At 40.3% G+C, this 21783-nt stretch overlaps 2 protein-coding genes across 2 annotated transcripts in view; both read left to right on the forward strand.

Annotated features, from left to right (window-relative positions):
- Positions 1-6719: 6719 nt before the first annotated feature.
- LOC122705719 (tripartite motif-containing protein 64-like) lies at positions 6720-15767 on the forward strand. Its single transcript, XM_043921106.1, has 5 exons — positions 6720-7130; positions 7630-7725; positions 8621-8864; positions 10870-10977; positions 15280-15767. The coding sequence occupies exons 1-5, from the start codon at positions 6720-6722 to the stop codon at positions 15765-15767; spliced, it is 1347 nt and encodes a 448-aa protein (XP_043777041.1).
- Positions 15768-20820: 5053 nt separating this feature from the next.
- LOC122706479 overlaps positions 20821-21783 on the forward strand; it is a 143812-nt gene continuing 142849 nt past the window's right edge. The window contains 1 exon segment of the mRNA XM_043921647.1: positions 20821-20886. Coding sequence (XP_043777582.1) covers positions 20821-20886 — 66 coding nt within the window.

Raw genomic sequence — 21783 nt, forward strand, 5'->3', positions numbered from 1 at the left:
AAGCCTGAGGCACCAAAAGAGGAACACTTGCAGAATCCTCACCACAATAATGAATCAGTCTTGCTGTCCTTGTGCGGGCCTGTGACCCCGGAGCTCTTTTCAGGAGCCATCACTGGGTGATGGTCAGGCTCAGCTGCTTGCTGTGAACTTGCAGCAATACACAGGTCATAACTTTCCTGTGCTGTGAAAGGTAATCAGAGAAATATAGCTATGATTTCCCTACCCTTTATAATCTCAGAATTTTTACAATATTTTCCCAGTTTCTTCCCAGTCTGATTTGTCTTGAGACTGATATTTTTCCAGTCAGAACTATCAGAAAGTCATGGCCTGTTATTTTTTTCCAGAAAGAATCTAGGTGGAGGCTCTTCTATGAGAGAAAATTTTATTGTTAAATAGGATTTTACTGGACTCCCTCCTTTGGTTTCCAAGGTGTAAAGTTCCTAACAGTCAGGACCGCGCCCTCACCTGGTCTCCTGCCTCTATGTCATCTGAAAGTGGAAGTCACTCAGTCCTGTGCAACCCTTTGCCACCCGTGGACTATACAGTCCATGGAGTTCTCCAGGCCAGAATACTGGAGTGGGTAGCCATTCCCTTCTCCAGGGGATCTTTCCAATCAAGGGATCGAACCCAGGTCTCCCACATTGCAGGCGAATTCTTTACCAGCTGAGCCACAAGGGAAGCCCAATAATACTGGAGTGGATCTCCACTGGATCTTCCTGAGTTAGGAATTGAACAACCAGGATCTCCTGCATTGCAGAAGAGAACCTTGGTGGGCTACAGTCTAAAGGATCCCAGAGTCAGCCATGACTAAGGACACATGCACTGTGCACACCAAACAAGTACTTGAGAAACTTTCTCAAATTTCCTAAACCCTCCACGGCAATTCGTTTTTAACTCCAATACATCCTATTAATTCAAACTTCTCTTGCTATAAAGAATTGTGGTCAAAATGGGGAGCTATTAAGCGAAATGGAACTTGGAAATTAAGACAAAAATCTCTTAAATCTTCCATTACAGAGCTGTAACTTCCTAGACAACCTGCTCATGTTGGTGGTAGGAATGGTACAGACAGGAAACTGAATGAGAGAGTGGAATTGTTGGAGGAAGAAAGGAACGGGACCAGCGTGGTTTCAAATCTCACTAGACCCCTTTGATACAAATTCCTCTCATGTGTGTATATACACACACACACACACACACAGAAGTATGCATATAAATATACATACACAAAAATATGTATATATATATATATGTGTGTGTGTGTGTGCTTCATATATATGTCTTTACATATTTCATTCTGGTGAAGTCACACCATGGTTTACACTTGTTATCCATGAAGTTATTGTTTGGGAATAATTGAACTCCTCAAATATGAATTTCATGCCTTCATTTCATGAACAATATAATAGTCCTAATTTCATTGACCCATCCAGGCTCATCACCCACTAGATTTAGTTGTCTGTCTGAATTTGCCTGCATTCACTCTGTGACATTTCTTCAGAAAGCAGAGTCCTTCAGATTCCATTTTTCAACACGGGACACTCAGTCTCCCCCAAATACCACTGACTGGGCTGAGATAGCCCTCTAGTCTCTGATAGGTATTCTCAACCTCATCTGAACTAAAATTCTTTCACGTTTTATTCTTTTCATACAATTCTGCGTGAAATTTTTACTTCAGAATATTTTTTATTTGTTTATTTTTTGTTTTGTTATTCTGTTTAGGTTATACACTATTGCTTTTTGTCTTTATGTCTGTAACTCCACACACAATAGCTGTTGGTGGTTTTTCTCTAAGACTCTATACCTGTTCCTCATTCTTTGCATATGACCTCATACTCTCTCATTCTATTATTCAACATGTATGCACAGTGGAAATATTGATGCTAGGTTGTGGAGTTAATGATTATGTCATTGTTTTGTACAAGATTGACTAGAAAATAATAGACAATTTGTGAAAGAAATATGATATTGTCTGTTGAGTTTGGGCAACTATCTCTTCAGGTTTTCTTTATGATACTGTGTTTGCATTCTAGTCCTCAAAACATTTTTCTATTTATTCAATGATGGGCCATGACACTTCGCTCAGGGAAGGTTACTAGATGAGAAAATGTATTTATTTTTTAATTTCCATTGGAATATCCTTGATTTTCAAGGTTGTGTTAGTTTCTCTTGTACAGCCTGGTGAATCAATTATATAAATACATGTATCCACTCTTTTTTAAAAGATTTTTTTCCCATACAGGTCATTACAGAGTATAGAATAGAATTTCCCATGCTACACAGCAGGTCCTTATTTATTACAGCTTTATGCATAGGAATGGGTGTATGATCATCCAGATCTCCACTTTATCCCTCCCATCCTCCACCCTGTTTCTTAGCGCCTGGTACCTTAAGCTTGCTTTCTCCATCTGTGTCTTTCTTCTGTAAATAACCTCATTTGTACCATTATTGTAGATTCCACATATGGTCAATATCACATGCTATTTATCTCTCTTTTTCTGACTCAGTTGCTTCTCCCCTGAGTTCACCCTGACAGAGAGCCACCCTCGGGGCCTCGCACAGGAAGATTCGGCGGGCGGCAGGTGCAATGCGGGGAACCTGCAGGGTTCAGGGGCCTGCGGAGCTCCTGAGAGCCCGATAAGGCCGCAGCCGCGGAATCCCCACGAACCCCCTCCGGCTCGATGGTCCAGCGCCCCTCTTTGCAGCAGTGACTCTCGCCAAGGCCGGCACATGGTGCCCGCGGATCTGAGTTCTTTTCTGACACTCGGGCCACGTCCATCGGGAGACAGTATCCTCAGGACGGACCGGACTCCGGGGCCCCATCAGGCACTTGCAGACTAAAGATGTTGGGGTTCCCTGGAGCAGCCCTTTTAAGATCCAGGAATACGGCCGCCCTCCCATCGCCACGCACGTCAGCCTTGCGCCCCCCTCGGGCGGGTCCCTCAGCGGCGGGGCCGGAGCCCACTGACCGCCAGGACCGCCCGGGCTCAGACCCCGGAAGACCCGGTTCTCCTGAAAGACACGCTGCTCTCGGGGAAGGCAGGTCTCTGTGGAAGGAGGTGGCTCCATCAGCGGGGATGCCAGAGAAAGGGCAGAGTCTAAGGTCTCCCCAGGACTCCAAACGCCCGTCTCCAGGGGGAAGCCTTGACCCTGAGTCGAGGTTGGGGCTGCTTGTCTCTAGCCCTGCAGGTCAGAGAGGCCTGAGGACCGCTTTCTGCTCTCCCTCCCGCTGCGGTGGCCGCGGAATTCTGGGCTGTAGGAGTTCAAACTACGGAGCTGAAGCCTTTATATACTGTTTTTGATTCAATATTTTTTCTGTAGCAGCACTTACATTTTTTGCTAGATGTTTATTTTTTAAAAGAAACATTCAGTAATGGTGATTTCAAAACATCACACTTGTATCATCCTCTGAAAGGCTCACGTTGTGAATGATAATTTTCTGACTGAGAGTGTTATCCAAGGGAGAAAGAGGAACATCAGGTCAGTTAATGGCATTTCCATATCCTCAGAGAGAAAGTCTCTCTGTTCAGTGAGTTAGTTCAGTTTCCCTTCTCCAAGGAAGGACAGAGCACAAACCGTAGAGTTCAGACTGACTTTTCTAGGAAGAACATAAGTTAATAGTATCACTACATCATATAGAAACACCTCCAATCACATAGAGAAAGTAAAACATAAGCAAGAAAGGTATATTATAAACTGTGAAGTCTGATTTAATGTCAGTCTCTTGATACTTTTGGGCTTCCCAGGAAGCTCAGTGGCAAAAAAAAAAAAAACAAAAAAAAACAAAAAAACTCTGCCTGCCAATGCAGCTGACACAGGAGATCAGGTTTGATCTCTGGGTCAGGAAGATCCCCTGGAAAAGGAAATGGCAACCTGCTCCAGTATTCTTACCTGGGAAACCCCATGGACAGAGGAGCCTGGCAGGCCATAGTCCATGGAGTCACAGAGTCAGATACAACTGAGCACGCACATGCTCTGTAATCTTGATCCTTTATTTCAGGACTCACCCAAAACATTATTTTTATCTTTTAGTAGAAAGTTTTTCTTGTGTCCCTTTTGTTAAACTCATGGAGCATGTAGATAGCACTTTGCTATCACGTGGTTATTTATTGGGGGGGTTTTCTCTACCTAGTACATTTTCAAAAGTCCAAAAATTTGATAGCAATTCATCAATGAATACAGGGAACTTCAAAAAGGATGTTCCGGATAACCATGTTCACATATCTCTTGCCTTTCAGTTACTTGATATTGATATAATATTTAGATTCCGCATATGATCCTTACAATTATTCAGCCTAAGACAATTTTAATCTTTTTTGTCAATTCTTCCTATTACAAATAATAAATATTCTTTGTGCAATGAATAATAGATTCAGTTATAATACAGAGAAAATTAAAAACCAGCAATGGCACCTTTGGGAATATAAAATCTTACCATATTATGTTTTCAAAATATATCCAATTTAAACTATCCTATTTTTCTCAGACATTATTTCAATTTTCAAGTCATTGAACTTCATTCCCTTCCCTTATTCCATGTCAGGTAAGGCAAAGATTGCTGCATTTTAGAGAACAAGCGGGCTTGCTGTGATGGAACAAGCTGAGTCACTGCTACTCCTAGAAGGAAAATCATAGTCCGTTTTCTCACTTGTGAGCTTCCCAGGTGGAGCTAGTGGTAAAGAACCTGCAGATGCAGGACACATAAGAGCTGAGGGTTCCATCCTTTGGTTGGGAAGATCCCCTGGAGGAGGGCATGGCAATCCACTCCAGTATTCTTGCCTAGAGAATCCCACAGACAGAAGAGTCTGGTGGGCTATAGTCCGTGGGGTCGCAAAGCGTCTGACACAACTGAAGAGATTAGCAGGCATGCATTCTCACTTGTTACTGGTGAGATTATTGGTTGCTGCAATTAGGGCTATCATATAGTTTGTAAAATGAAGATAGGAAATTCAGTCCTGGAGAGTTCAGTTATTTCCAAACAACAGCTTCTAGCTATCTTAGCCAGAGCAGTATGTGGTATTTTGGGGGAGCTGGAGTACCCAGGTTGAAAAATAGAATGTGAGGGACTCCTCATTCTGAAGAAATATCACCAAATGAATGCAGGCTAATTCAGAAAGGCAAGTAAATCTAGTGGGTGATAGGTCTAGATAGGTAGGATATATTAAAACTATAATACATTTTATTAGATGGAGATGTGAAATTCATACTTGGATATTTTATTAAAAAAAAAAACTTCATGAATTACAAAGGTAAATTCATGGTGAGAATTTTATCACGGGTTGGATTGTGGCAATTGGATTAAGTAGGTTTCAAATGTTTGAATTCAATCATTGGCATCCTGATGTGTTTCCAACTCTGCAAAATCTAATCATGTGCACCTATACCTTTTCATGGAGTTGATAACCCTATCACTTGGGAGAAATGGGCGTGGTCATTGGAGAATATAAAGCATCCAGCAAGAACCAAGCTCAATCTTCTCTGGAGCCCAGAGCTGTGGTGTTTGGAGTTGGCTGAGCTGTGGAGACTTTTGAAAGTTTCTGCCACCAGCAGTGGAGCACCTAAATCCTGAACTGAATTTGAGAGTTACCTACTGAAAAAGAGTGGAAAGTTTTATTAACTACAACCAAAGGTGAGTTCTGAATACGGTACAATGAAATTCTGATATGTTCAGTTAAAAGTAAAACTTTAATGGCAGTCTTGGACACAAAAGCTAGTTGTATTTATTCTGTCAGTACTATCTATGTTTGAGCACTTCCTCAAGCATTGATTCCATGTGGGATTTGCAGACAAGTAACTTATTTTTACCTACACTATATCAAGTAACCTCCTTATAAAATGTGGGTAAAAATAGAAAATTAGTAGATATTGTTGAGACAATTAAAGTAGTTAATCCATAGAAAAGGATTTAACTCAATGCTGAGAAACACTAGGCAACACATATTAATTTCTCCTATTATTGTTTTAATATTATCATGGTCATTGATGCTATCAGTCTACAAATGATTATATTCATGTTGACTATTGTTCCCTGATTATTGTGATACTTGAACATTCACCAGTTCAAAATATGACATGCTCTGATGATATGAACTGACTCCAGGAAAACTTGCTTTCCTGAACTAGAAGTAACTTTTTTTTTTCTGTGTGTGCTTCTGTTCGAATCAGCTAATTAAGTAACTGACATCATCCCAACACTTACCTCCGTTCTAATCTTTAAGGGGCTTCCCAGGTGGTTCCATGGTAAAGAATCCACCGGCCAATGCAGAAGATGCAGGAAACACGGGTTCAGCCACTGAGTTGGGAAGATCCCTTGGAGAAGGGAATGGCAACCCTTTTCAGGATTCTTGCCTGGGAAATCCCAGGACGAGCCTGGTGGGCTACAGTCCATAGCATAGCAACGAGTCAGACAGGACTGAGCATACTCACACTAAATTTTAAGCCTCTCCATGTATTAATAATTTTAGTATGACTGAAATCCTGGTTTATTTTAAACAAAAAAGGTGCTAAGGACTCTTTTATTGTATTTTATCTTTTGTATAATAGTTCAAACTCAAGGTGTATATAGTCACCATTTCTAGGTTTGTTCTGGGGAGGTAAACAAATAGGGAAATTAGAATTCAAGACAGGACTTTGTCCAAAGGATTTATTTTTTCTGATGAGGGAAGAAGAAAGACTTTTTCCCTTCTCCTCTCTTATTTCTTTCTTTAATTTTCAGAAACATGGATTCAGACACACTGCAGGTCTTCCAGAGTGAACTCACCTGCCCCATCTGTATGAACTGCTTCCTGGACCCCGTCACCATAGACTGTGGGCACAGCTTCTGCCGTCCCTGTCTGAGCCTTTGCTGGGAAGAAGGCCAGACTCCAAGGAGCTGCCCTGAGTGCAGGGGAATATCAGAGAGGCCCGATTTCAAAACCAATATTGTCCTCAAGAGGCTGGCTTCCCTTGCCAGACAGGCCAGAGCTGACCACGACCGCCGCTCTGAGGAGCAGATCTGTGAGACACACCAGGAAGCCAGAGGCCTCTTCTGTGAGGCTGCCCAGACCCTGCTCTGCGGGCCCTGCTCTGAACGCCCCGAGCACGCAGCTCACAGCCACAGTCCCATACACAGGGCTGCTGAGGAGTCCCGGGTAGGTGATGCCTCTAGAGCAGTTTGGGATCTAGAGGCTCCTAAGTCAGAGAGGAAGACGAGGATGCTATGATGGTGATGGGATGGAGACAGTGGAGGTGGGATTTCTGAATGTGGATCCTCACGTATAATGTGTCCTGTCAGGGTTGTTGCCCAGTTGTCCACATGCGTGGAAATGCAGCCTCCCGGGGCGGGTGGCACCAGGGATACAGGCTTCTGATGGGAGCGTGAGGCTTTCTTACTCGGGTTATTAGAGTCTGAGTCTCAGTATCTTGGGAAATGTATTCCATTATCTGTAAAGTTCCCCCAGTTCTCTAGTATACAGTTCTATTCCTTGATATTCAAATATTGGCATCAAATTAAATTAATGTGGAAAAGTCTGGCGACAGCTTCCTAAGTCAAGGTTTCTGTGTAACCAACAACTGCCTTTGCTCATGAATAATGGGATTACATTTACGGTGTCATCTTCTATGTCACTAAATCCCACGGGTATTTTGCAGGAGAAACTCTTGAAGAGAATGAGGTCTTTATGGAAAATGAGAGAAGAAATACAAATCAGCCTGAATCAGGAAGCTAACACAACTCAGACCTTTGAGGTGAGAATTAAATGTTCCTATTTATTTGTATAAATATTGATATAATTTTAACTTAGATTTTTTAGGTCTATGTAAGTTCCTGTTAAAGGCTACTGGTCTCTTCCTTGGAGGAGTGGTTTCAAATGACTGATCAGTAAGTGCAATTAGAACAGGCTAATATATGCTAGTTCAAAGAATGCTAGTATTTTGGGAGACCAAGCCATGAAATGTATTCCAAGGCCACACTTTGAAGATTGGAATAAGCCTTTTCAGACATGGGGTATTAGACACATCGCACTAACTGACTGTGAAGGAGGAGAGAGGAAGGGAGTCGTACCTAGAGGGGAAATGATGGCTCAGGGGTAAAGAATCTGCCTGCAGTGTGGGAGCCACAACAGACGTGGAGTACATCCCTGGGTTGGGAAGATCCCCTGGAGGAGGAAATGACAACCCAACCCAGTATTCCTGCCTGGAGAATCCCATGGACAGAGGAGCCTGGCGAGCTACAGTCCTCAAGGCCACAAAGAGTTGGGCACAACTGAAGAGAGCATGCAGGAAAAAATAAATACATATACACAAAATGGGGTTTACTTCATGAAGGAATATTTAGAGGAATCAGAGAAAGGAACAAGAGAAAAACAAGACTCAGGTCGGAGAGGAAATAATTGATGGAGTAAGAACGCTAAAGAATCCTCCTTGGGAGACAGCCTGGATCCCTCAGATGACTTAATTTAAACAGGGAAAGAGATTAGGAATTCAGAGAAAGCATGGGCAATAAGGACCAGGAAATATTTAAGACTCTTTGATGCATGTGGCAGTTTGTCAGGAACTTCCTTGATGACACTAAGGAAATAATATTTGAGGTTTTCTTTTGAATGTGAACATAAGTAATGCTTTGGATCCACTCTCTCTGCAGGACTACATGGCCTTAAGGAAGGTAATGATCAAGCTTGAGTATCAGAGGATGCTTCTGTTGCTCCGGGAGGAGGAGCAACTGCATCTAGAAGCCCTGGAGAGAGAAGCCAAGGAGATTTGTGAACAACTCAAGGAGAGTGTGCTCCAAATGACTCAACAGAGAGAAACTCTGAAAGAAATGTACAGAGAGCTGACCGGGATGTGCCACAAGCCGGACGTGGAGTTGCTCCAGGTGAGAAAGGAGGATCCATCCTCAGAGAGAGAAACACTCTTCTAGATGAGTTGCTAGGACACTGAAATATTACCTATCCAGACAGATGATAACATAATCAGCAAGATTCTGTGACCAGGGGAAAGTTAATTTTCTTGGAGTAAATCTCAGTATACATCCCCTTAAACCCTTGGCACCCTTTGTTATCCATGCTTCCTGAAGACACTGAAGTTCTTCCTGTCACACAGGCAAGATGTTTAGAACTGGTATCAATTTTAATGCAATATATAATTATTTTTATGCAATTGTCTGGTTTACTTTAATCGTTACCATAAATGGTGAGATCACTTCTTGAAGACAGCAGTGGGCAGTGAGTGACCCTGGAAATCTAGATGTTGCTGCATGATTGTGCAGACTGTTCCTGCCCTCTTTCCCTCTTTAACGAGACCTGAGGAAGCCCATCATGTTTTAGGTTAGGGTCTGTTATGAAGATTGCTTCTGAGTGTTACTTAGAAAAGAATTATAAAACCATGTCTTATTTTGAAACAGGAGTAGGAAAGGAGATGGAAAAGGACAGAACCCTAATGATTAACATGATCTTTTTTTTTTCCCTTTGCAGGACTTGGACAATGTGCTGGAAACGTGAGTATACACTGACATTTTTTGATTTCTGAAATATTTTTGTCTTTTTAATGAGGTGGACCCATAGTTCTTGCTTGGGACCTGGGGATTGATTTCAGGTCTTCCCCCATATCTAAATCCCAGGATACAGGATCCTTTAGACATAATGCCATAGTATTCTCAGATAACTAATACGCATGCTCCTGAACACTTCATCATCTCTAGACAACTTTACAACTAACACATACAGTGTAAAGTAAATGCTACATAAGTCATACCCTGGTGTGTGGCATTTTCAATTTTTATATTTTTGGAAGTTTCTGGAATTTTTTGTGAACTTTTCAACTCAGAACAAAGGCAAAAGAAAAGGAATTAGGGGTTTTGGAACACTGGGGGGAACACGGAATTTGGGATTGACTGGTGCACACTGTATATGAAGTATAGGTAGAACAGTAGCTCTGATCCGATTATAAAATAAAGGAATAAATAAGCAAATACATAGCCCAGAATGTACCGGTGAATCCATGTGTGAATCCACAGGTACAGAACCATAACATATGGATTGCCAACATTGTCTTTTTGGCTATTTTCTATTTTATTTCAAAAGAATTTCATGGGTTTCTGACCCTTGGTCTCATTAGTTTCCTTTTCATTTGACTGAAATCGAATATATCTGAAAACCTGCTGACATTCTGGGCTTTGTTCCACCCACTCGACCCATTCTCTCCAGCCTGACCGCAATAAAACGTAGCCAGGGATTTTTCTAAGACATCACAGAGTAAGCACCTAGCCTAGTAATTGAAAGGTGGAAAAGGCATGAAAGAGGCACCCTCCCTACCATGAAAAGAGAGACTGTGATTTTGTTAATACTGCGTAGCAGTGACTCAGCCCGTTCCATCACAGCAAGCCCCCTGCAGGCAGGACCTCACAGGGAGCGGCTTTCTGCTGCCCATTGGGAAGTGAGACGTTCAGGACCAGGGCAGCCAGGTTGGACCTGGGTCACTTTGCTGGACTGACAAGAGTAAACATGTCTGGTCAGTGAGCACTTCCGTTTAGACAACAGAATGCATCCTTTATGGCTACTTTGTGAGTGAAGTCTCAAAGGCTTAGCCTGAATTTTTTGCTCTCTGTAAAATGCCCAGGATCTTGGAACTGATGGAATTGGGGAAGGGAATGAAGTTTAGTGAGTGCAAATTTGGAATATTGTCTGAGAAAAATGGGGAAAATGAAATTTGATATAATTTATATTTAGTAAAATATATGGCAACATTTTTATATTCTCAATGAGTAGAATATATTGTATAAGCAAATCACCAAAAGTAGGAGAATCCTGAGAACATATTGGATCCTGTAGTGAAGTATGCTGTTTTGCAATGCTCATGTGATTAGCCATTGGTCTTGACATGGAACCGATGTTCTTTGTTACAGGACTGACTTGGCACAGATACAGAAGCCTCAGCCCGTGAACCCAGAGCTCCCTTCCTGGCCTGTCTCTGGATTCCTAAACATGCTGAACAATTTCAGAGGTAAGAGTCAGCCTTTTGGTGATCAGGGCTACATTTCATTAGAGCTTCTTGGGAAAAAACCTTCTTTCATTTTTGTTGTATTTCTTTTTTCTTTTTTGGATATGAAGGTGGTGCACACATTCCTGAAGTTGGTAACATCTTCTCTACCTCTATCAGTTCAGTTCAGTCGCTCAGTCTTGTCTGACTTTGCGATCCCATGGACTGCAGCACGCCAGGCTTCCCTGTCCATCACAAACTCCTGGAGTTTATTCAAGCTCATATCCATTGAGCCAGTGATGCCACCCAATCATCTCATCCTCTGTTGTTCCTTTCTTCTCCTGCCTTCAGTTTTTCCCAGCATCAGGGTCTTTTCGAATGAGTGAGTTCATCCCATCAGGTGCCAAAGTATTGGAGTTTCAGCCTTAGCATCAGTCCTGCCAGTGAATATTCAGGACTGATTTCCTCTAGGATGGACAGGTTGGATCTCCTTGCTGTTCAAGGAACTCTCCAGAGTCTTCTCCAACACCGCAGTTCAAAAGCATCGATCTTGGTGCTTAGCTTTCTTTATAGTCCAACTCTCACATGCATAGATGACTACTGGAAAAACCATAGCTTTGACTAGATGAATCTTTGTTAGCAAGGTAATGTCTCTGCTTTTTAAAATGCTTTCTAGGTTGGTCATAACTTTTCTTCCAAGGAGCAAGCATCTTTTAATTCCATGGTTGCAGTCACCATCAGCAGTGATTTTGGACCACACACCCCCCACCCCCTGCCAAATAGTCTACTACTGTTTTCATTGTTTCCCCATCTATTTGCCATGAAGTGATGGGACCGGATGCCATGATCTTAGTTTTCTGAATGTTGAGTTTTAAGCCAACGTTTTCACTCTCCTCTTTCACTTTCATCAAGAGACTCTTTACTTCCACTTCACTTTCTGCCATAAGGCTGGTGTCATCAGCACATCTGAGGTTATTTATATTTCTCCCAACAGTCTTAATTCCAGCTTGTGCTTCATCCAGTCCAGCATTTCTCATGATGTACTCTGAATTTAAGTTAGACAAGCAGGGTGGTAATATACAGCCTTGACTTATGCCTTTCCAAATTTGGAAACAGTCTGTTGTTCCATGTCCAGTTCTAAATGTTTCTTCATGACCTGCATGCAGATTTCTCAGGAGACAAGTCAGGAGGTCTGGTATTCCCATCTCTTGAAGAATTTCCCACAGTTTGTTGTGATCCACACAGTCAAAAACTTTGGTGTAGTCAAAGAAGCAGAAATAGATGTTTTTTTCTGGTACTCTCTTGTTTCAATGATCCAGCAGATGTTGGGAATTTGATCTCTAGTTCCTCTGGCTTTTCTAAATGCAGCTTGAACATCTGGTAGTTCAGGGTTCATGTACTGTTGAAGCCTGGCTTGAAGAATTTTGAGCATTACTTTACTAGCGTGTGAGATGAGTTCAGTTGTGCAGTAGTTTGAGCATTCTTTGGCGTTGTCTTTCTTTGGGATTGGAATGAAAACTGACCTTTTCCAGTCCTGTGGTCACTGCGGAGTTTTCCAAATTTGCTGGCATATTGAGTGCAGCACTTTCACAGCATCAGCTTTTAGGATTTGAAATAGCTCAACTGGAATTCCATCCCCTCCACTCACTTAGTTCTTAGTGATGCTTCCTAAGGCCCACTTGACTTCACATTTCAGGATGTCCCGCTCTAGGTGAGTGATCACACCATCATGGTTATCTGGGTCATTAAGGTTTGTTTTTTTTTTTTTTTATAGTTCTACTGTGTATTCTTGCATCCTCTTCTTAATATCTTCTGCTTCTGTTAAGTCCATATCATTTCTGTCCTTTATTGAGTACATCTTTGCATGAAATATTTCCTTGGTATCTCTAATTTTCTTGAAGAGATCTCTAGTCTTTCCCATTCTGTTGTTTTCCTCTATTTCTTTGCATTGATCGCTGAGGAAGGCTTTCTTTGCTATTCTTTGCTTTTCTTTTTTTTTTCCTTTTTCTTTCTTTTCTTTTTTTTTTTTTTTTTTTTGCTATTTCCTTGCTATTCTTTGGAACTCTACATTCAAATTGGTATATCTTTCCTTTTCTCCTTTGCCTTTAGGTACTCTTCTTTTCACAATTAATTATAAAGCTTCCTCAGACAACCATATACCTTTCTGCGTTTCTTTTTCTTGATCACTGCTTTTTGTAAAATGTCATGAACCTCTGTCCATAGTTCTTCAGGCATTCTCTCTATCAGATCTAATCCCCTGAATCTATTTGTCACTTCCACTGTATAATCATAAGGGATTTGAGTTAGGTCATACCTGAATGGTCTAGTGGTTTTCCCTACTTTCAATTTAAGTCGGAATTTGGCAATAAGGAGTTCATGGTCTGAGCCACAGTCAGCTCCCTGTCTTTGTTTTGCTGACTGTATAGAGTTTCTCCATCATTGGCTGCAAAGAATATAATCCATCTGATTTTGGTATTGACCATCTGGTGATCCATGTATAGAATCTTCTCATGTGTTGTTGGAAGAGGGTGTTTGCTATGAGCAGTGCATTCTCTTGGCAAAACTCTATTAGCCTTTGCCCTGCTTCTTTCTGTACTCCAAGGGCAAATTTGCTTGTTTCTCAAGGTTTTCCTTGCCTTCCTATTTTTGCATTCCAGTCCCTTATAATGAAAAGGACATCTTTGTTGGGTGTTAGTTCTAGAAGGTCTTGTAGGTCTTCATAGAACTGTTCAAATTCAGTTTCTTCAGCATTACTGGTTGAGGCATAGACTTGGATTACTCTGATATTGAATGGTTTGCCTTGGAAATGAACAGTTCATTCTGTCGTTTCTGAGATTGCATCCAAGTACTGCATTTCGGACACTTTTGTTGCCTCTGTAGTCAGATTAGAAACAGTTTTCATTTTTTATCTTCATTAAAATTTTTGTGAGCATTGAGTATTGTTCAACTATTTCTTGTCTTCTACTATACACTACTCATCCAGATTAAGAAATTATCTGTTGGTTGGCGTTTAATTGGATGCACAGTTAAACATGTGGAGAACTCTTGATTCCCCCAATCAAAAAGAAGACAGAACAAACATGATTCTCTTCTACCATTCCATATCTTAGTGAAGCTAGAAAGGATTATACGAGTTATGTTTGGCATTTCCCTCTTTATCACACCTCACAGACTGTCACCAAGTCCTAATGATTTTAACTCCTTTAATGTGTTTCAGTTTCATTCATTTTTCTCCAAAACAACATATATATATACATATATGTATATATATGTATATATATACACATACACATATATATAAATATATATGAAATAGGATGAGCTAAAGGAGAGCAACCAGGTTGTTACTGTGATTATAAACAGACAGAATATTTAGTTTTGTGAGTGACCATAAATACGTTGCTTACTCAGTTTATTTCACTCTTGAGCTTAAATCCATCATTGCTGCTTTTTTTGTTTGTTTGTTTTGTTTTGTTTTCCATTGGTGCTTTTTAATTCATTGTATGGGCTTCCCTGGTGGCTCAGATGATAAAGAGTCTGCCTGCAATGCAGGAGAACCACGTTCAAGCCCTGGGCCAGGAAGATCCCTAGAGAAGGGAATGGAAATCCACTCCAGTATTCTTTCATGGAGAATTCCATGGACAGAGCAGCCTGGTGGGCTACATACAGTCCATGGGGTCACAAAGAGTCAAACAGGACTGAAGGACTAACACTTTCATTTTCACTGCATTATAGCTACATTTATTACACATTGTCCAAAGAATATTTATTATTTCTAAAATTAGGGATAAATGACAGAAAAACTGAAATGGGCTTTGGCAGAAGAATTGTAATGCTCTCAATCTCACAACAACTTTAAGGCAAGGGATGCATGAACACTGTTAGTCAGAACATCTATTTTGAAGCTTCCAAATTATTCATAGATGGATTTCTATCAGTTCTTTTGACCTTTGAAAATGTAATAGGTAGAGATTATACCCTCATAAATATCCACGTGATAACAAAGTGCCATCTGCAGTTTCCATAGTATTAAGTACAAAGGACACAAGAAAAGTTTTCTAATATAAGAATACGTGTTTTTAGGTGAGTCCTAAAGTAAACTATGAAGAGATTGACATTAAGTCAGACTTCACCCAGTTCATGATATATGTCTTTCTAAATAACTTTTATTCTTCAGAGAAGAGTCACTCTAACTCCCTTTGCTGCCTTTGTTTTGATTTCCTTGGAGGAGGAAAGGAAAATTAAAAAGCTTATTGTGTAGAGAGTCTCTGCCTCTCAGAGACATGGAAATTCAACTGGCTGACACAATTTTTACTCTTTCCTCAGTGAATAATGTTCTGAGTCGGACAACGACCGTTCACCATGTGATCCTGGATGATGCAAGTGTGCTATTTGAGGATGACCATCCTGGCGGGTCCAGACAGCCCCGGGGCGGGGCGTGTGCTGTGTCCTGGGGAGCTTGGGCCTTCACCTCCGGGAGGCATTACTGGGAGCTGGACGTGGCACAGTCCTCCAGCTGGGTTCTGGGGGTCTGTAAAAGCATCTTCACACGTGATACCAGTATCAGCATTGGTGCTGAAGAAGCATTTTTTCTGTGTTCTACAAAGGTGAACAGTCAGTATATTCTGTCCACCACCTCCCCACCCTTAGTTCATTTTGTGAAAAGGCCTCTGGGTAAGATTGGAGTGTTTTTGGATTATGACAAGGGAACTGTGAGCTTCTATGATGTTTTCAGAAGTTCCCTCATATATACTTCCCTTCCTTCTGCTTTCTCCTCCCCTCTGATACCTTTCCTTTGCCTTAAATCTCCATGAATTGCCCATTTCTCTGGCCATTTATTGGAGCTTCTTGTCTGGGTATATTGCTGCCCTTCACTTCATGTGAGGACACAGGATACCTGACTGTACTCAGCAGTGCATTGTTATTTAATGTGACATAGTGATTGTATGTTTAGAAAATGGCATAAAATTGTTGTATGTATAAATCTGTTAAATTTTTAATAAACATTCATTATGGAGTATTTCATAGAATATATTCAATTGCTTTTCTTTTTAAAATAAGGATTATATTAAACTAAAGTTTATGTGTCATAAAGGTCACTACTTTTAAACTACATAATCAATGGTTTTTAGAAATATACAAAATTGTAAAACCAGGACTATCTCATTGTGGGACATATGCGTGACCTCCAAAAGGAAACAATGCCCAATACCATTTACTGACTCTAGCATATATCTTCTCATTACACTCTTCAGCAAACTTTTCTCAAGTTAGTAGATATTTTGACTAATTCTCAATTAGTCAAATTCCTCTGACAGTTCAGACAGTTCTTATTTCATATTATTGTTACATCCCACTCTCTGTGCAGTACTCAGAACAGAACACATAGAAGTGTTAGGTGAATCAGTGAAGAAACACATGAATTAAAGAATCATATAGACAAAAGCCCCAGATAATCATGATGGTGTGATCACTCACCTAGAGCCAGACATTGTGGAATGCGAAGTCAACTGGGCCTTAGAAAGCATCACTACGAACAAAGCTAGTGGAGGGGATGGAATTCCAGTTGAGTTGTTTCAAATTCTAAAAGATGATGCTGTGAAAGTGCTGTCCTCAATAAGTCAGCAAATTTGGAAAACTCAACAGTGGCCACAGGACTGGAAAATGTCCATTTTCATTCCAATCCCTAAGAAAGGCAATGCCAAAGAAAGCTCAAACTACTGGACAATTGCACTCATCTCACACGCTAGTAAAGTAATGCTCAAAATTCTCCAAGACAGGCTTCAGCAATATGTGAACTGTGAAATTCCAGATGTTCAAGCTTGTTTTAGAAAAGGCAGAGGAACAAGAGATCAAATTGCCAACATTTGCTGGATTATCAGAAAAGCAAGAGAAACAGAAAAAAAAATCTATTTCTGCTTTATTGACTATGGCAAACCCTTTGATTGTGTGGATCACAATAAATGGAGGAAAATTCTTCATGAGATGAGAATACCAGACCACCTGATCTGCCTCTTGAAAAACCTGTATGCAGGTCAGAAAGCAACAGTTAGAACTGGACATGGAAAAACAGACTGGTTCCAAATAGGAAAAGGAGTACGTCAAGGCTGTATATAGTCACCCTGCTTATTTAACTTCTATGCAGAGTACATCATGAGAAATGCTGGGCTGAAAGAAGCACAAGCTGGAATCAAGATTGCTGGGAGAAATATCAATAACCTCAGATAGGCAGATGACATCACCCTTATGGCAGAAAGTGAAGAACTAAAGAGCCTCTTGATGAAAGTGAAAGAGGAGAGTGAAAAAGTTGACTTATAGCTCAACATTCAAAAAGCTAAGATCTTGGCATCTGGTCCCATCACTTCATGGCAAATAGATGGGGAAACAATGGCTGACTTTATTTTTCTGGACTCCAAAATCACTGTAGATGGTGCTTGCAGCCATGAAATTAAAAGATGCTTACTCCTTGGAAGAAAAGTTATGACCAACCTAGACAGCACATTAAAAAGCAGAGACATTACTTTGTCAACAAAGGTCCGTCTAGTCAAGACTATGGTTTTTCCAGTGGTCATGTATGGATGTGAGAGGTGGACTATGATGAAGAAAACTGAGTGCTGAAGAATTGGTGCTTTTGAACTGTGGTGTTGGAGAAGACTCTTGAGAGTCCCTTGGACTACAAGGAGATCCAATCAGTCCGTCCTAAGGCAGATCAGTCCTGGGTGTTCATTGGAAGGTCTGGTGTTGAAGCTGAAACTCCAATATTTTGGCCACCTGATGCAAAGAGCTGACTCATTTGAAAAGACCCTGATGCTGGAAAAGATTGAGGGCAGGAGTAAGGGACAACAGAGCATGAGATGGTTGGATGGCATCACCTACTCAATGGACGGTGATTTGGGTTTGGGTGGACTCCGGCAGTTGGTGATAGACAGGGAGGCCTGGTGTGCTGCGGTTCATGGGGTCACAAAGAGTTGAACACGACTGAGAGACTGAACTGAACTGTATAGACAAAATATTATTCCTTCATTGACAAAATTTTCCAAAAGATAGTGAACATAATAGACATAAAGTACTAGGGATAAAGTCAGGAGTAGAGAGGAAACTGAGCTGCAGATTCACAGCTTAAGGAAATTCCATTATTTTGAGGTTAAAATTATCTACTACAGAAGCTTGTTTTATACTGTTGATTTTGAGATTTCCCTAAGACAATCAGTCTCTTTTTGACAGATCTCAAACCAGCTTCTCTGTTTATCTCATTTTATTTCCAGATCCTCTCTTGGACCCTTGGTCCTTCAATTCACAGAAGGCCATTCTCTGTGGTATGGAATCCAAGGCCTTTCCTTTCAGCCATTTCTCTTTTCATTTTCACCTTTTTACTACACTTTTCTGGATTACATCTCTGATTCTAACACTCTTGATTGAATAACTCATTTTTTTTTGGTTAAGTTCCATTTAGGATAAACCCTGTAAAACTGGGTGGAAAACAGGCTGAAGAGATAAGGGAATGTTAAAGAGTACAGATGTTGCATCTGAAATCCAAACACAAATTTCATTCAGGATTTGCAGCAATTTTCATTTTATTTTTTAGGGTCAACTTAGATTATAGAATTGATATATAACAAGTGTGGTGTGATTTTCCCATTTAGGAAATACAAGGAAAGGGATTTACCTTCGCTTGTCTGTGGAATCATTGCATCCCACACACTATAGAATTTCAAGAAGGAATTAACCTTCTACATCTTTAGTGTGAGGATGGTCAAGCTCTTGGGATGGTGATTGCATCACTGGCACCTTGTAAGTGGCCCCAAATTCTAGAAATGGAGTTTCCAGTGTCCAAGAAAGATCTTGTGAAATTACTAGAAGACATGGAGAATAGTCCCCTGCTCAGTGATGGCCACCCATTCAAAATACCTCCGTCCCTGATAGACTGGGGAAAAATTACTTGTAAGATACTTCCAGAGAAATGTGTATAATGGAATGGTTAGAAACTTTTACAACATGAGGAAACCGTGCACTTTAAGAATTATTCCTGGAAATTAAGGAATATTTAAAAAGTCCTCACAAAAACAAAACACATGCGCGCGCGCATGCGCGCGCGCACACACACACACACACACACACTATTCTAATTTACCCAAGAAGCCCCTGAAAGCTTACCCATTTTTTAAAGAAGTTATGGCCCTAATACTTCCCAAAATACCCCAAACTGAGTATCAGGGGCTGACAATGGTCCTGTCTGAGAAAGACAAGTAGTTCTCAGAGAACATAAAGCTGAAATACATTCAAGATTTCAAGGAGAAATAGGAGTCCGAGGAGAAAGTGGTTCATTTCAGGGAACACGATTCGAGTGTTCAATATTCCAAGACAACGGATGTTCCCAAAGAAATATTCCAAGAGATTATGTGTCCAGTTTTCCAAGATATCGGATGTCCCCAAAGGAATCCAAATGAAAGCCCACGAGAAATTTTAGGACAATGTGTAAGAGTTGAACCTCCCCCAGAAAACTATTTTTCCATGAGGGATTCAATTCCATGGAGAGTCTAAAAACCCCTCCAAGGACAAAGATCAGATTTTCCATGAGGATTCATGGTCAAGTCTAGTTGCCAGAATCTCCCTGCAGGAGGCTGGAGATTGGCAGGTCCTGCCAAGGCGTCCTGAAGAGTCAGAAACAGTGTTATAAGACACAGGTTGAGGAGGTGCAGAGACAGCACAAGGTGGACCTGGGTCCTCGGCTCTAGAGTTAGTGTCCTGAAGGACGTGCTGTAGATGGGGACTATAGATCTGCCTGAACCTGGGCTCAGGGATTCCCTCATGCTCACGTTCTCACACTTTCTGTAGGTTGTCTCTCATATATATATATATATTTTTACAACTTGTGAACCCACATGGACCCATCATTATCACCCAAGCCCATAGTTTTCACTGTTGCTATATGAAAATATATTTTAAAACATAAAGGTCTTTAAATTAGATAGATACATATTAGGTAGATAGGCAGATAGCTAGTTATTTCAGACTCTTCAAAATACTTTTTTTTCAGACTCTTCAAAACACTTTTATGTTTTACTTTATTAAACAAATATTTGTAAAAGGTGATTTTGACTTTCTTTTTAAAATAACAAGCATTTAAGTAGTGTACAAGGCATTTGGTATCCAAAAAATGACCAATACATTTATTTCCCATAGAATGCTGTGTATGAAGTTTCATACACTGGTATGCTCTTTAATATATGCTTTTAGGATGCACTGTACATAAATGCTTTCGATTTCTTAAAGTTTCCAGAAATTTTCAATTTTATATTCTTTTATTAATAGATGACTAAAATATTGAATTTGTATGGAAAATTTCTTATCAGTTTGTGTCACTTGCTTCCCTACTTGGCTTTAACTTGCAAAACTAGGTCTAAGTTACAATTCTTTTTACCTAAAATCAGGAGATTTTCTCATAAGTTATTTTTGCCATGAAGTGCTAATAAGTCTTATAACCTAAGATAGATAGTAAGATATCCAGTCAAGTGGGGCTCTTCTTGTGAATTTAAAGTGCATATTTTCTAATTCTTTCAGCATCTACTGTTTTCTAAGCCATGTCTTGTTGCAGAGGATATAAAACCTAAAAGTTACAGTTCTATGTTATTCTATCCTTGAAGATTGAACAGATTTTCTAAGCATGTCTTGTTGCATAGGATACAAGCCTAAAAGTTACAGTTCTTAACTTTATAGTATTTCATTCTTGATTGAAGATTGAACAGTGAGTGTAATCAGTAATAGAAAGCATTATCATTGAGAGAGCCATGCAGAGCATATGTAGGGTCACAATATACAAAGGGTGACTGATACAGGAGCCAAGATGAAGTGAAAGTAATAATGAGAATGAGGCAGGAGAGGCGGAACAGTCTGTCACAGAAGTTAATGGGCCAGGACAGTGCACACACTCAGGTGTGGTCCTAGTCCTTCCCTTCCCCGGCTGTGACCCAGTGTTCCCAATTTCTCTGTCCTGTCTCCTTGAAACGCTCACTGCCAGTGCCCAGAAAAATGACAACTACCTTACTGCGGGGGCAGAAAATAAATCCCTACTTGTAATTTTCCTTTCTGGATCAATAGCAGGAGAGATCTGGCAACACTTACTCTGGAAACTGAAACTACTAGTTACTGTCCTCTTTCGTGTTTGCACACACTTTGAAAATATTTAATCTGGGTATCATGTACAGTATACAATCTAAGACAGGGAATTTAAATCAGCTGACTGTTTCAGGAATTCTATTGATGGGAAAACAGGTGTTTGGATGGAGTTGTGGCCTGTTTATGTCTCTCTAATAGAGTGAGACCAGTAACTCCAGAGCCCTTTGGTACACGTGACTTGATGCGAGAATGCATGGGAGGGCAAAGGCAAGTAGAGGTTTTGTCCAAAATGACTTAAAAATGACACAGTCAGTAATTGGGTTAAATGAATCTGAGTTGTATAAAATTTGAGAGCATTTCCACATTAGTTTTACTTTTTCATTATGTAGTATTATTATTTTTAGAATATATAAAAATGAGTAAATTCATTTCTTTCTTACTATAAACAATTCCAGTTTCCTCTTTCATGAATTTGTGATACTGCCGGCTTTTTGTAAATTGGTTAGATTTATAATTTGTATTTATTTTTATCGGTTTAATTTAGAAACAAAGTTTTCACTGTATTTCTTGTATTATCTTTCAAAATATCAAGGGATTCAGCTTTGAACAAAAACAATAGGAATAAAAAATACAAACGTTATCTAGAAAAAAAAAATGTAAGCGGTGCTACAGAAAAACATTGGATCAAAGATAATATACAACAGGCCCTAGACT

The sequence above is a fragment of the Cervus elaphus genome, chromosome 2 (genome assembly GCF_910594005.1).
Source record: "Cervus elaphus chromosome 2, mCerEla1.1, whole genome shotgun sequence".
In the NCBI taxonomy this organism is placed as follows: Eukaryota; Metazoa; Chordata; class Mammalia; order Artiodactyla; family Cervidae; genus Cervus; species Cervus elaphus.

Excerpts from the sequence above, each read along its gene's own strand:
- LOC122705719 (XM_043921106.1), top strand. The coding sequence starts at position 6,720 with ATGGATTCAGACACACTGCAGGTCTTCCAGAGTGAACTCACCTGCCCC. Across the intron at positions 8,865-10,869 it reads GCTCCAGGTGAGAAAGGAGG|TTTGTTACAGGACTGACTTG; the intron begins ATCCATCCTCAG and ends GAACCGATGTTC. Across the intron at positions 10,978-15,279 it reads CATGCTGAACAATTTCAGAG|TGAATAATGTTCTGAGTCGG; the intron begins GTAAGAGTCAGC and ends CTCTTTCCTCAG.